The 16,247-nt window shown below is 43.8% G+C and overlaps 1 protein-coding gene across 2 annotated transcripts in view; it reads left to right on the forward strand.

Moving 5' to 3' along the window:
- Positions 1-8,059, forward strand: part of LOC128705656 (uncharacterized) — a 9,680-nt gene extending 1,621 nt beyond the window's left edge. Inside the window, exons 3-5 of one of the 2 annotated variants that reach the window (XM_070087872.1) lie at positions 6,628-6,743; positions 7,060-7,218; positions 7,454-8,059. In XM_070087872.1, the coding sequence (XP_069943973.1) occupies positions 6,628-6,743; positions 7,060-7,218; positions 7,454-7,507 (329 nt within the window). In that variant the 3' untranslated portion in view covers positions 7,508-8,059. The remainder of the gene's footprint in view (positions 1-6,627; positions 6,744-7,059; positions 7,219-7,453) is intronic. The other variant, XM_070087873.1, reaches the window with a different exon arrangement.
- Positions 8,060-16,247: the final 8,188 nt, after the last annotated feature.

Genomic DNA, 16,247 nt, shown 5'->3' on the forward strand with positions numbered 1-16,247 from the left:
GTTGTTTTCCCACTTTGTCTAAAATAAAATAATCTCCAGGTAATTTCTAGAATTAGTTGTGTACCCTAATGTGCCTGAGTGTGTAAGCTCTGCTTACACTAACGTTCCCTCGTTAAGTCTGTTTTACTCCTTGATTGGCATAAATAAATATTTAAATGTTATCTCCAGACAGTGCCTCTCTTCATGGTAAATATACTCGTAGTAATTTTACGTGAAGGATCAGTTATATCTGTCAGTTATATCTGTAACACCATTCATTTTTCAATGTTTAATTGACAAAAATTTGTTGGAAAAACTAAGCATGTGTTGTACGTTCAGTGTTCCCAGTTTGTTACCGCTCTTTCCTGGTGTGGTGTACACATTACCAAGTTAAGCACCATTTGAGTCTATTAAGAGGACACATGGCTCCTCTTTGATGGATGGAACACAGTAACTTAGAAGCCATCTGCAGCGACGTAATTCCTTTTATGCTACAAAACAGTGTTAAGAATTTAAAATTTAAAAGGAAAAATATTCAATTATGATTTAAACATGTAAACTAGACACTTAAAACTGTATATCGCTGTACTTGTTAGAATCACGCTCTAAACATTACTCGACTCCTCAGTAATTTAAAATTAATTCGTCGCTCAACCTCTGGGACGAGCGGACGTGAGCCGAGCCTGCCCTCTGCTGTCAGCCGGTGACAACTTGGTTTTCTCAAAATGGCGCAGCAGGCAAGAAGGGTAAACACTGTCGGCATAGAAGTGGTGCGTGGGGCTGTGCATGCCCACTCAGCTCAAGTTTTATTACCTGCCATCATCAGGGACACATACGGCATTGCCAACGAAGAGCTGTATGGTGTAGCCTTGAACGGGGCATATAGAATTTTTGTGAAATTCCTCAATGCAAGTGTATACGAGGACATAGTCGCCAGGTTCCAAGATCTTTGTGTACCAGTGAATCCTGCAGTGACGGTAAGGCTACATGATGTGTCCCGCCATTATACGTGGGTGAAGATCAGAAATGTACCCTTTGAGGCTGATGAGGCAGACCTACGTGTCGTCTTCGAGAAGTTTGGGACTGTTCATATGGCAACATTGGGGAAATGGAAGGAAGGATCGTATTCTGGGATGCCTGAAGGAAGTTTTTCCTTAAAAATGACATTGAGGCATCCTATTCCTTCCTATATTTTCCTAGAAGACTTCAGGACTCAAGTAATGGTGACTTACGCAGGGCAACGACGTACCTGTCGATTATGCGGTGCCTATGATCACATTGCTGCACAGTGTGTTAAACAACAGGGTACACAGGCGAAGAAGCAGCATAAGGAGGCATCAGAGGACCTTGAGACGTTGAATTTGGCACGACCTGAGTCGGTTTCCTTGGACAAGACTTGGAGTGTGGAGGTCGAGGAGGCCTTGAGGGAGGAAGAGTGTGTAACTCTTCCGAGAGAGTCGTGCATTGCCGGGCAGGCACCGGAGACCAAAGATGTGGTGTCGCTGGGTGAGGACAGGGCCATGGAGGCTACCATTGATTGTCCTTCACAACCTGTTAGGGACCCCAGGAGAGGTCACAGTTGAGGGGCTTGTGGGTGCCCTGGATGCTGTTGGGGTTCCAGGTGGTGAGAGGGGGGGGAGGCATGTCAGAGACCCAGGTTGAGGCTGGGTTGCAAATTGGCACGGTGGTGGCGGAAGTGCACGGGGATGGCTTCCGGGTGGAGGCGGGGAGAAAGGCTCGAGTGTCACGGAAGAGAGCGGCAGTGCCCTCGGACGTGGACGATGTGCTCACTCCGGCACAGCGTTCGGGCGAAAAGGTTTGGGCTGAAGTGGTTGAGCATGGACCTGGGGGGTCCAGGGGCAAGGGGCATGTGAAAGCAGATCACAGAATGGTGATTGAAGATCAAGGGCGTATAAAGGGGAAGGGGGATAAAGGTGGTGCAATACGTAAAGGAAAATCTCCATTGACAAATTCAAGAGTCTCTATAAATGTTAATGGTCTGAAAAATTCTAGGAAGTGTATGGTTTCATGAGATGCTTATTAGGTATGGTGTGGATAGTGTTTGTGCAAGAGCACAACCACAAGCTGGGTTGTATGTTGATGATTGAGGGGTATACTGTATATGCGGCAGACTCGACGAGATTGAAAGGAGGAGTGGCTATTTTGGTGAGGGAGGCTAGCCCGTTTACTGTACATCATTGTGAGGAGGGGGGTGAGGGGAGGGTTATAAGAGTGGATGGGACATGGGGAAGAGATAAGATGTCTTTTGTGTGTGTTTATGGTCCGGCGGAGGGGGACAGTCGAGTGAAGAATGAGTTTGTACGTGAAGTGTTGGTGTATCACTTAAGGTCGCTTCCAGCATTAGCTGTGGTGGGAGGGGACTGGAATTGCGTTATAAACCGCAAGGATGTGGAACCTAGGGGAGCAGGATATTGTTCTGGCGTTCTGAGGGACCTGTTAACCGGGGTGGGGTTGGTGGATGTGGAGGGGGGGGCAGCGTGGGAGGTGAAGCACACCTTTGTGAGGCAGGGGTATGCTGCACGGCTGGACAGGATATACGTGACAAGGAAAGCAGTGGTGCGGAGTGTAAGGGTTTTGGATGTCTTTTTTTTCTGATCATAGAGGTGTTTTGGTGGATTTGGGATGGGAGGGTCGGCCGAACAGGCATAAGAGTTATTGGAAATTGAATGTTCGGTTGCTTCAAGATGTTGAGGGGAGGGTCCTATTTGCACAATGGTGGAAAGGCTTATGGGAGGGGATGGAAGTCAATGGGGATGTGTTGAGATGGTGGGATGTGACGGCGAAGACGAGGATTCGAGAGTTCTATGTCCGACAGGGAAGGCACGAGAATCAGTTGGCTTATGGGCTTATTAGGTATCTTGAGGGGCAGTTAAGGGAGTATTATGAGAGAGGAAGGGGGGGATGGGAGCCCCAGTGGCTGACAGAGGGAGTGAAGGAACGTCTAATGGAAGTGCAAAATGAGAGGTTTGATGCGGCAAGGGTTTTAGGGGGGTTGGAGGAGGTCATGTGGGGTGATAGACCATCAGCGTGTCCTGCGAGGGCAGGGGCGCCGGCGCGTTGCAATGGAAATGGTGGGTTTGAGAGTTCTTGAGGACATCGAGGGGTATAGGGAGGGACAAGATTTGGTGACGACGGAGGGGATGGGAGGGTATGTTGATGCCTGGCTTAGTGCACATATGAGGAGTGTGGGTGTGAGAGAGGAGGTTTTAAGAGAGACGGGGATGGATGCGGCGTGTGCTGGACAGGGATGACAGGGAACAGTTACAGGGGCCTATTGTGGAGGAAGAGGTGTGGATGGCTTTAATGAGTATGAGCAGGGGTAAGGCACCGGGGATAGATGGGCTGCCTGCGGAGTTTTACATACAGCATTGGGGAGTATTAAAAGAATTTTTGGTGCAATTATTTAATATCATAAAAGAGAGGGGTGTGTTGGGACCTTTGCAGGCGACAGCACTAGTAGTTTTGGTGCCAAAGGGTGAAAGTCAGTGCACAGTGAGAGATTACCGGATATCACTCATGTGTGCAGACTACAAACTTTTTGCAAAAATTTTGGGAAATCGTATAAAAAAGGTAATTGGAAAGGTAATAGTGAGGGGTCAATATGGGATTCCGGGGAGATCAATGTATGAGGGGCATGGGGTTATTAGGTTTGAGGGTCTGCAAGAGGGGGAACGAGGGGTATTGGTGTTGGATTGGAGAACGGCATATGACAGTGTCGAGAGGGAGGCTCTGTGGAGAATCATGGAGTGGCAGGGGTTCGGGGAGGACATTGTGAATTGGGCACGTACTTTATATCGGGGAGCTGGGATGTGTGTTCAGATTAATGGGAGGGTGGGGTTGCATGTGAAAATGGGCAGGGGATTGAGGCAGGGTTGCCCGTTGTCACAAATATTATTTGCATGTTTACAGAATCCGTTTTATAGGGCAGTGGAAAGGTGCATACAGGAGGGGGTAAGGGAGGACATACGAGGTGGGAGTCCTGGTATCATAGGTTATGTTGATGACACAACTGTCCTAGTGAGTGGGAGGGAGGGATTGGAGGGTCTGGAGAGAATCATACCTGTTTTTGGGATGGCAACAGGTATGGCAGTGAATGTGCATAAATCAAAGCTCATGAGATTGGGTGAATGGGATAGGCGAGGCGAGGCGGAGTGTCGTGGACCGGGTGAAAATTTGTGGAGTTGTGTATATGGGTAATGCTCAGATGGCAAGGGAGAATAATTCAAAGGGTGTGGTAGATAGGGTATTGGGGAGATTGTCAGGATTGAGGCCGACACATCTTAAGCTACACCAGAGGGTCATGGTGGTCAATGTGCTTTTGTACAGCAAAATATGGCATGTGCTGCGCAGCTTTGTACCCTTTGGTGTATGGGGATGTCCGGAGATTGTTGAGCAGAGTTTTCTGTTTTATCTGGGGTTCGGGATGCGATTGGTTGAAAAGGGAGGTGGTAACACTTCAGGTGGCCTTGGGAGGGCTGGGGTTAATTCATTTGGAAAGAAGGTTGAAGTGTGTATATGTGAAACATGGGTTGCTAAGGGCTTGGGGGGAAGGGAGTGGAGGGTTAGGGATGCTGCAGGGAGATCTTCGGAGATGGTGGAAGGGACAAGATTTGAGAGATGGTGAGTTGTTGCGTCTATTGATGGTCAGAGAGCCGAGAAACGTGCGGGTAGGGTCCATGGAGAGGAAGATATGGCCTAGGGTGGTAGTGGCAACGGAAGGAGTGTACCCGATGTACGCATGGGAAGACATTTGGGGTCGATTAAAAGGGTTACGGCCACGTGTGAGGGAGGTAATGTATAGGTTTCTTCACGGAATATTGCCGTCTGGGGTTGTTTTACGAAATAGGCGAATAAGGGAGGGTGGGGAGTGTCAGGTTTGTGGGGTAGATGAATCAGCTTTTCATGTAGTTTATTTTTGTGAAAGCCTAGGGATTGTGCGGGAATGGTTAGGGAAAGTAATCCGGTATGTGGGGGGGGGGGGGGAAGGGTTGTCGGTTTTGAGAGCGCTCAGTTTAGATGTAGGTGGGGTTGGGGTAAAGGTTCAAAGGGCAGTGGCTTACTTAGTGGTTGATTGTGTGTATATCATGGGCAATAAGAGACAAAGGGGCGGAGGAACGTAGGATGGCCATAGCAGCATCCTTTTATAGAACAAAGTGTCGTAACGGAAATATATGGTAGGAGGTGGGAGAGGGATTTCTCGGAGGACTACAGGGACTTTCTTTTGAGGGATTTATGGTCTTTGTAAGCGGTCAGGGGCATGAACGGGCTGGCCTGCCCAGGGGGGGGGGGTTTTGGTGTGTGTTGCAGAGGTCGATTGTGTGAGTGTGTGTGGAATTGTGTGAGGAAAGGATGTCGAGGTGATATTCAATGTGATATTCAATGTAATGTCTTGGTGTTATTGTGAACACCGATGATTATAATTTATCTAAGGATTCCTTCATGTTTTGTAAGGATGTACATAAGCATGTTAGTATATAAGCATAATTTAACCTGTAATTATACATGTCTACCTATATATGAGCAATGTAACTTGTCATAATAATGAGGTTTCATACCTATTTTTTAACTAGTGGAACGTTTTGGTATTGTATATAATGTAAGATCTTGCCTGGGGTGTTTTTGCTTATATATTGTTACAGATGTTTTTTCACATTTTCATTATATATGTTCAAGTGAATTAAGTTTTTGATCTTGTGTATAGTCAGGTGAAACTGGTCAGTTTTTCACTTGGGGGGGGGGGGTAGGGTAGGGTAGGAGTTTAAGTAATCTCTGCAATAGCAGGTCATGTGATACACATGTCATATTACTTAAGATGTCTAATGTTGTCCATTCTCGGTAGGATGTGATGTATATATTTCCGGCAGTGTAAATAATCTGTCTGCTGGAGGGAATAATGTGTAAATTTATTTATTATTGTGGTAGGTTTGTGAATAGCGTGTTTTTAGGGTGATATATTATAAGACGCTAATTACCATCAATGACTGTTGGTGGTTATGAGTGGTGACGGCAGACAGTTAATAGGCATGTGGGGGGGGGTTGAAGTGTCAGCGGTAATGTCTTAAATCCACCACCATGCTCGATATTAATTATTACCATAGGGTATATGAGGGTAGGGTGGATTGTGTTCTATGGTGGATGTGAGCCATCAGGTTCAGACATTCCTTGTATTATAGTGTCAGCCGTTTAGCTGGCTGGATTGTTTCTATATTTGTCATTGAAGTTTTTAATGCTTTTACAAATGTATAAGAGATTTGTCACTAAAAAAAAAAAAAAAAAAAAATTAAAATTACCCAGTGACTGTCTTAATTTACTGATAATAGCACCAAATTACATAGATGGCTGTTGATACTGTTAAAGGAGCATAAGTAATAGAATTTCTGTACACTAAAAATGTCGGGAGATTGTCATATAGTATTAGAGGAGACTTTAAATTATATTAGTGTGCTAAAAGTATGTCAATAATATAAGAGCATATAGTCTCTTGCCGTCACTGTTATGAATTTTAAACTAGCTTTTTGTGATTTGACTACCATGATTTTTATGAAAAAATGGGGAAATGTATAAATTTACCTAGTTGTATTACCTTGTGCTATATTCCATATTAGCAACAGCAGGTTTGCTCTACAGAGCACCCAGGCTACTGCCCAGCCACTCGTTCAACTTGTCCAACTATAGACAAAAAACTCCCTGAGACTTTACCTCGCAGGGACTACAATGGCATCACCTTCCCTGATCTACCTCGCGTGAGTTTACTCGCCCTATAAAAAATATGTAAATCTAGCGTCTTAAGGAAGATGCACATGTGATGGATAATTCCTAAAGAAATAAACTTGCCTTAGGTCTATCTAGTAACCTAGAAATTACATTCTCCTGGCCAAAAAAACTTACTAGAACTTTTAAAAAATTTAAATAGTTTTCATAAATATTCCGATGAACATGTATGTTAATTTGAGATTCTTGGAAGTGATACATAGTACTTCACTAATTTTTTTTCCCTTAGGATGCCACTAGTGAATTATTTTCAACTCTTAAACAGATTAAAATGTACTAATGTTCCAGCACACTATCAAAAGCAGTCATATGAAAGGTAATTCGTACAGTCTTTACCAGTTCTGTGCGACAGACGGATCCTGTGAACATTATGAGAAGTGTTGCTTCGACCGCTGTTTTCGCAAGCATGTTTGTAAATTTGCCTTCAGTGAAGATACAAAACTCAAGGTTGGTTTCTATTTTTACTTTAATTCCTTCGTGCATTCTAACTTGGTATTAAAATGAAAAACTTTATATAGTCACTCGTGGTAGTCACTCGGGCAACCGTGAACCTGTATATATAAGCTTTTAGCTTTGCATTTCAGTTAGCATTTTATTAAATAAGTCTGCAAGACCGGATAAACTGAACATATACTGTGTATAATTTATTTTTGCCATGGCTAATAGCTTGCCTTGTTAACAGTATTCAGACAAGGCAGAGCTGCAGGCTGACGTGGTTCAGCACACCATCGCCTAGACGAGGTTCTCCAGTGATTTGGCAGTTATCATTAGTACCTTCTTGATTTATGAACTTTAAGCAGTGTTCTTGTAACTGGATAGTATAGGCCAAACTAAGCAAAATATCTTGTTAAAATTAGTACTTAATATTTTAATAATTTTAGCACTAGTTTCAACTATAGCCCCATTTAACATTATTTTAAGGGCTACCACAGCCAATGCTTTATCGAACCCTTATTTCTTCTGTCCTGGCAAGATATTTTGCCGAAATTTGATTGAATATATTAAGGATAATTTGATGGGTCCAACCCCTCAACAGATGGAAAGACTAAAATATGACATCCAGAGGAACCAAGTTTGTAGCCTCTCTTGTTTAATTTATCCGAATTAGTTTAAAATATTTAAAATACTGATACTCTTAAATTTGGTTGGCATTAATTCCCCATTCTGTACCAAATCTGGTAAACACATCGGGTAAACATATGAAAACAAAAGTGATTTAGAAAACACTCGAGGAATAATGGTTACATGCACTAACTATATACCTTCAATAAACCAAATTGTCTTGTTACTGGTTAATCTTTCTGGTGCCTTACATTTTACTGGAGAATATAAATCTTCATTTGTATCCAGGTAGATAGTTGAAAGAGGTGTAGGTATTTTAAGTTGTACCCGTGCACCTTTCAATACTGGTTCCAGGAACACAGTTTACGCCTATTTTCTGCATTAGTATTTCACTCCTGGTCTAAAATTAAAATGTTCTGAAGTAAACCAATTTTGATATGAAAGATTTACTTCAGTCCCACTAATGGTGTAATGTAAAGATTCCTGTAAATGATTACTCCGGTAATTAGACAAGCATAAATGAATTTGGACAGTCCTACACTATTTATTACTGTGTTTAGTTCCTCACTCTTGGTAAACACCTAATTAAACCTAAATACTTCCTTGGAGGTGAAAGGTATAAAACACCGACACATGGGAAGACTTGCAGTATGCGATTGCAATAAACTGCATTTTCCGCCATTTACCTACCACCTTCCCTAAAAATTTATTAATTTGACTTTTTCCCTCCCGTGACCTTAACTACAGTAGATATAATTTGTGAAGAGCGGTTAAGACTTGCAAGTTTTGCTTACATTGTGCGGATTTCTATGACTTAAGACAGAGTTTATACAGGTAGCAGTAAGGAACCTGGGTTAAATTCTAAGGACCTCCCTCGACGCAGGTTTGATGGTGGCGAGGTGGCTCTTGATCTAGGGTATTGGATCTGTGCCTCAGTTCCCTGAATAGTCTGAATGCCTTCCACTCCCCCCACCCCTACAGGGGCTGCGTAACCTACGACTTTAGCGCTCTCCATGATAATCAGGCGAGGAGACTCTTATTACAGCACCTACCTTTGTTGGGTACCTATTTGCTGCTAGGTAGTTTTTTTTTTATATTTAGACTTTTGTGTATGTAAAACACACACACACACACACACACACACACACACACACACACACACACACACACACACACACACACACACACACGTATATATAATATTATAGGGAGATATCAACTCTAGAACTGTCCTGGAGACCCTCATCCTCAGAGAAAAGAATAAACTTGCTTCAGGGAAAACTCAAGCTTTTCCCTGAAGCTGTTTAAGAATTTTCTCCTACCACCTCCTATAGTTAATATATTTTATTTAAAGACAAAATACATTGACAAAACATTCACAAAGATACAATAGAAAGTAAAACAACATAGGTAACTCAGAGCTACATCTCGAATACTTCGTCCAGCTCCCCGGCGGTGGGCCACGTACCCAGAATGCTGCAGGCATTTCCTCTCTGGATCGCAACACTGAGTCTCTGAAAGAGGAAGCTGGTTACCCTGTGGTCCTTTATATATACATTATAACATAAATTATTTACAAAACGCTTTTTGGGCGCACGGATGTTATAGGCCTGTACATTGCAGAGTCACTTGTTTGCACAGAACTGCTTAATGCCTCAAATGATGTAGTGGAAGTTTTAGCAGTAAAGGTCGAGAACCAAAACCTAGTCATTGTGGTAGTCTACAAGCCTCCGGATGCAACATCCCAGCAATTCCAGGAACAGCTGTTAAAAATTGACCACTGTCTGGAAAATCTTCCAGCTCCTGCACCCAACATCTTGCTCCTGGGGGATTTCAACTTAAGGCACCTAAAATGGAGCAATATAGCAAATAATATTGTTGCAGTAATAACACCAGGAGGCAGCTCTGATGAAAACTCTCACTCGCACGAGCTTTTAAATCTCTGCACAAAATTCAATTTAAACCAGCAAATAATAGAGCCTACTAGACTGGAGAATACACTAGACCTCATCTTCACTAACAATGATGATCTGATAAGAAATGTCACCATATCAAAAACAATATACTCAGATCACAACATAATTGAGGTTCAGACATGTATGCGTAGAGTCCCAAACCGACATAATGAGACTAGTCACGAGGGAGCATTCACCAAATTCAACTTTAATAACAAAAACATAAAGTGGAACCAAGTAAACCAAGTCCTAACCGATATAAGCTGGGAAGATATACTAAGCAACACAGACCCCAACTTATGCCTAGAACAGATTAACTCGGTGGCACTCTATGTATGCACAAGGCTTATTCCTCTAAGAAAAAGGAGGAGTAGATGTAAAATAGAAAGAGACAGGCGTTCCCTTTACAGGCGACGGAAAATAACAGAGCGGCTAAAAGAGGTCAATATATCTGAAATGCGTAGGGAGACACTGGTCAGAGAAATAGCAAGCATCGAACTTAAGCTAAAAGAATCCTTTAGGAGTCGGGAATCGCGGGAAGAACTAAAAGCCATAAATGAAATCGAAAGAAACCCAAAGTATTTCTTCTATGCCAAATCAAAATCGAGAACAACGTCCAGTATTGGGCCCCTACTTAAACAAGATGGGTCCTACACAGATGACAGCAAGGAAATGAGTGAGCTACTCAAGTCCCAATATGACTCAGTTTTTAGCAAGCCGCTAACCAGACTGAGAGTCGAAGATCAAAATGAATTTTTTATGAGAGCCACAAAATTTGATTAACACAAGCCTATCCGATGTTATCCTGACGCCAAATGACTTCGAACAGGCGATAAATGACATGCCCATGCACTCTGCCCCAGGGCCAGACTCATGGAACTCCGTGTTCATCAAGAACTGCAAGAAGCCCCTATCACGAGCCTTTTCCATCCTATGGAGAGGGAGCATGGACACGGGGGTCGTCCCTCAGTTACTAAAAACAACAGATATAGCCCCACTCCACAAAGGGGGCAATAAAGCAACAGCAAAGAACTACAGACCAATAGCACTAACATCCCATATCATAAAAATCTTTGAAAGGGTCCTAAGAAGAAAGATCACCACCCATCTAGAAACCCATCAGTTACACAACCCAGGGCAACATGGGTTTAGAACAGGTCGCTCCTGTCTGTCTCAACTATTGGATCACTACGACAAGGTCCTAAATGCACTAAAGACAAAAAGAATGCAGATGTAATATATACCGACTTTGCAAAAGCCTTCGACAAGTGACCATGGCGTAATAGCGCACAAAATGCGTGCTAAAGGAATAACAGGAAAAGTCGGTCGATGGATCTATAATTTCCTCACTAACAGAACACAGAGTAGTCAACAGAGTAAAGTCCGAGGCAGCTACGGTGAAAAGCTCTGTTCCACAAGGCACAGTACTCGCTCCCATCTTGTTCCTCATCCTCATATCCGACATAGACAAGGATGTCAGCCACAGCACCGTGTCTTCCTTTGCAGATGACACCCGAATCTGCATGACAGTGTCTTCCATTGCAGACACTGCAAGGCTCCAGGCGGACATCAACCAAATCTTTCAGTGGGCTGCAGAAAACAATATGAAGTTCAACGATGAGAAATTTCAATTACTCAGATATGGTAAACATGAGGAAATTAAATCTTCATCAGAGTACAAAACAAATTCTGGCCACAAAATAGAGCGAAACACCAGCGTCGAAGACCTGGGAGTGATTATGTCGGAGGATCTCACCTTCAAGGACCATAACATTGTATCAATCGCATCTGCTAGAAAAATGACAGGATGGATAATGAGAACCTTCAAAACTAGGGAGGCCAAGCCCATGATGACACTCTTCAGGTCTCTTGTCCTATCTAGGCTGGAATATTGCTGCACTCTAACAGCACCTTTCAAGGCAGGTGAAATTGCCGACCTAGAAAATGTACAGAGAACTTTCACGGCGCGCATAACGGAGATAAAACACCTCAATTACTGGGAGCGCTTGAGGTTTCTAAACCTGTATTCCCTGGAACGCAGGAGGGAGAGATACATGATTATATACACCTGGAAAATCCTAAAGGGACTAGTACCGAACTTGCACACGAAAATCACTCACTACAAAAGCAAAAGACTTGGCAGACGATGCACCATCCCCCCAATGAAAAGCAGGGGTGTCACTAGCACGTTAAGAGACCATACAATAAGTGTCAGGGGCCCGAGACTGTTCAACTGCCTCCCAGCACACACAAGGGGGATTACCAACAGACCCCTGGCAGTCTTCAAGCTGGCACTGGACAAGCACCTAAAGTCAGTTCCTGATCAGCCGGGCTGTGGCTCGTACGTTGGTTTGCGTGCAGCCAGCAGCAACAGCCTGGTTGATCAGGCGCTGGTCCACCAGGAGGCCTGGTCACAGACCGGGCCGCGGGGGCGTTGACCCCCGAAACTCTCTCCAGGTAAACTCCAGGCACAAAGTGAGTTATGCAGTTAACATAGGATTACTTAATACTGTAGTCTGTAGCTTATTTCCTGTGAGCTGCATTCTAGTGACGTTGGAAGTCCCTTCCCGACGGAAATTAGCCGTACTGCGTAGCTTGGGTTAACTCAGTATCGTTGTATGACTTGTCTGGCACTTAGTTATAATTAACTCTATAGTATATTATTGAAAAGTTTCGCCTATCTACATTCAGTCGAATGCAAAGTCAGCAGTAGAGAAGTAAAGATTACCATGGTCTGAACTCTTCTCCAGGCTGAAGGAATGACTACCTCAAAACTTTTCCGAAGTTGGACTGATTACATCTTTTCGCAGCTACTTCTGCTGGCTCTATTTGACTGAAGAAGCCACCTGTAAAGGCAAAACGTTTCAACAATAAACATACCCTAATGTTGCACACGTCTTGCTCATCATGTCTGTATTTTATACCATTTTCAACTTACCATGCAGAAAATATCCGTAGTTTAAATTTAGTTTAGTTTGTCATAATACTTGCACAATTTTCTCTAAGATTTTAACAGTAACTAATGCAAAACGGCATGTAAAATTTACGTAGATATAAAAAATAAACCTTTTATTTAACATACAAAAATTAAAATTGTGCGGCTTCCTAGTTAAATTATACTTAACAAAATTGTAAATAGTATAAACAAAATATGCCACAATCTGAGCATCCTCCGGTTTACTATGGTGACCCATAAGGGTCTCCATGTTATTCCTTGTCATGGAGCTGTATATCCCGGGTTTAGATAATACTCCTTGCCATAAATATCATTCCAGCTGAACTTAGGTGAGAATTACCATCTTGCAGGATGACTTTTATCACATGCAGGGCCACTAGCATCCTTGATTCAAAATTCAAATGTTTATTTCTCTGTATAGATTACAATATGCGGTTTATATATAATTATAAAATAAAGTACTTATTACAAAGGCCACTATACCGGCGAATAAAAAAAAAAATGCCTAGGCATTTCAGGCAAGGAATTAGACCCGTTTTCTTAAGTTGAACTTTACGTCCTGTTCCTAACCTCCAACCTCTTTGCAATTTGGCAGCTTTTTGTCTCCAGAATAACTTTTGCTTAATTCTGTCACTTACCAACGAGCTAGATTTTCAGCTCCTGGGCTCACCGGACCTGCTCTAATTTCAGAAAGCTCTACATTCACTGCAGACTTCATTTTTAATTTCAATTGACTTAGGGCGCCAGCTTTTCATTTTATACCCCCTTATCGAATTTGAGTACTCCCCAACCCTAGCTCCTTTTGATCTTATAGTATATTTGTCCTTGAGAGGCGTTGCGTTGATGCCGGTGAGGGGCTCTTAATACAAGAAATTAAGGTGTTCCGAAGCTCTATTGCTAAAGCAGTCTGGTCACATACAGGTCCGGTGATTGATCACTGGTACGGGTGGAGACGTTAGGACATGGATTCCTTGACACCTGCTGTCCATATTCACCTATCAGTAAAATAGTTACCTGGGAGTTGGTTGACTGGTCTAGGTCGCATCCTGGGGACAAAACTGACCTAATTTGCCCCGAAATGTTCTGCATAACCAGGGGCTTTCTATATAGTATGTCAGTATCAGCTAAGCCTGTATACCATGTACTTGTAGAAATAAATTTTATTACTGATTCAGTCTTCGAGCGAACCTGATGGCTCTCAATAGCCTTAACAGTTCATGAATCAGTGTAACTGCACAATACTGTGTAAATTCAATTCGGTTAAATTCAATTAAATTCATTTCAAGTTTATTCTCTAAGGGTTACAGTGTGGGGTTTACAGGTTTTGGATATTGTGTGGTTTACATGTTATAAAATATTACAGGGGGGCCACTAGGACACTTAGCATGGCTAGGCATTTCGGGCAGACTTCGATGAATTCTTAATCATTGTCCTCTTCGCTTCCGGGCCGAGTGGACGTGCTGCACAGGCGCTACCGATTCAGTAGATTGTCTGTGCAGTTTGCCTGTTTTGAACAATCAAAATGGTGGACAGACATGGACGCAGGGTGAATACTGTCTGTGTGGAGCTGGTACGTGGTGCCCTGAGTAGCTCTACAATGCAGGTGCTTCTGCCAAGTATCATCTGCGATGTGTACGGCATACCGAACGACGAGTTGTATGGTGTAGCAGTGAATGGAGTGTCCAGGATCTTCAAGTTCAAGAGTGCTGGGTTTTACGCCAGCATAGTAGATGCGTTTCAAGAAAAGAGGATGACCGTTAATTCTGCAGTGGAGGTCTGCCTACATGACGTATCAAGCTATGTAACGTGGGTAAAGGTGAGAAATGTCCCCTTTGAGGCCTTGGAATATGATGATGTGGAGGTATTCTGTAGGTATGGCAAGATCCATTCGGCAGAGTTGGGAGTGTGGAAGGATGGGCCTTATATGGAGCTGCCAGAGGGGTCTTTCACATTGAAGATGACATTGAGACAACCTATACCATCGTACGTTCTGATGGAAGAGTTCAGAACACAGGTTTATGTATATTATGCAGGACAGCGTCGGACATGTAGGCTGTGCAGGTCTTATGACCATATGTCATCAAAGGCAGGGACGGAGGGAACAGGTGCCAACAACTGGAACGACAGCTGCTCTCCTTGGCACCTGAGACAGGTGAAGCTGCAAGACAGGCGTCTGGAAGTTGGAGTGAAGAAGTAGACAGAGCGGAGTCGGAGTTGGGAGCATGCGCCACATTACCTGGGGGAACTGTATCTGAGCGACCATCTACGGATGCGACTGTTGACAGAAGTGACTTACAACAGGATGGTCTGTTGGACGAGGTCTTGAAAGACTCCTTGGGGGAGGTGGAAAACAGTCAGGAAGGGGAGAAGGACAGGAGGGTATTGGAGGGGGTAGCAGCTGCACAGGAGTGTGAGAACACCTTGTGCAACGAGAGTAAGCAGCACACGGCGGTGGTTGAGGTGCACCAGGAGGACATGGATGCTGAGGCAACGTGTGGAGGTGGCACACGTAAGCGAGCAGCTGGGACGTCTGATATGGAAGATTTCTTAACGCCAGGGCAGAGATCTGGAATGAAACCTTGGAAGACCGGGCTAGAGCTACAGGGGAATGGTGGCACCGGTTCTGTGGTGCTGCAAGGGTTGAAGGAAAAGGGGGGGGATCGGAGGTCTGGATAGACAAAGTGACAAACGTGGCTATAGTCAACAACCACATCTTTCGAGCAACCTTCAAAAGCGGCGGGGAAAGCCGCCTTTATTGTAATAATTCAAGGTGGTCACCATTAATGTTAACGGCCTTAGAGCTGAGATTAAGAGTGTGGATGGAATGGTTTTTAAGGAGATTTGATGTGGATATATGTTTCATACAGGAGCATAATTACAAGTTTGGATGTGATTTGCGCTTGAAGGGACATAAGTTATATGTGAGTGGATCGGTGAGGTTAAAAGGGGGGGTTGCTGTGGCTGTGAAGGAAACCAGTCCCTTGCGTGTGTTGGGGTGGGAGGAGGGTGGGGGTGGAAGGGTGGTGTGGGTAGAGGGAGAGTGGGGCGAGACAAGGGTTTGTTTTATAGGAGTATACATGCCGGCAGATGGAAATGCAGCAATTAAGGTAACTTTCGTGAGGGATGTTTTTATTTTTTATTTGAGGGGATTGCCTTTAGTTACTGTGATAGGAGGAGGTTGGAATTGTCATACGACAGGGTGATGTGGAACAGAGGGGGGTGGGGTGTGTTGGGGTTTTTACACAATGTGTTGGGGGATGTGGGAGTTTTAAATGTAGTGGGGAGGGGTGGTTAGAGGATTGAGTATACATTTGTATGAAGGGGTTATGCTGCACGACTGGATAGGCTATGCTATGCTATGCTATGGAGGTAATACGAGTTCTGGGAGTTAGGACCTTCGATGTGGGGTTTTCGGACCACAGGGCAGTTATTGCGAATCTTGATTGGGAGGGTATGGTTAGGATACACTGGTTATTGGAAATTAAATGCGAGACTTGTGAAGG

Source organism: Cherax quadricarinatus, chromosome 23 (assembly GCF_038502225.1).
Source record: "Cherax quadricarinatus isolate ZL_2023a chromosome 23, ASM3850222v1, whole genome shotgun sequence".
NCBI lineage: Eukaryota > Metazoa > Arthropoda > Malacostraca > Decapoda > Parastacidae > Cherax > Cherax quadricarinatus.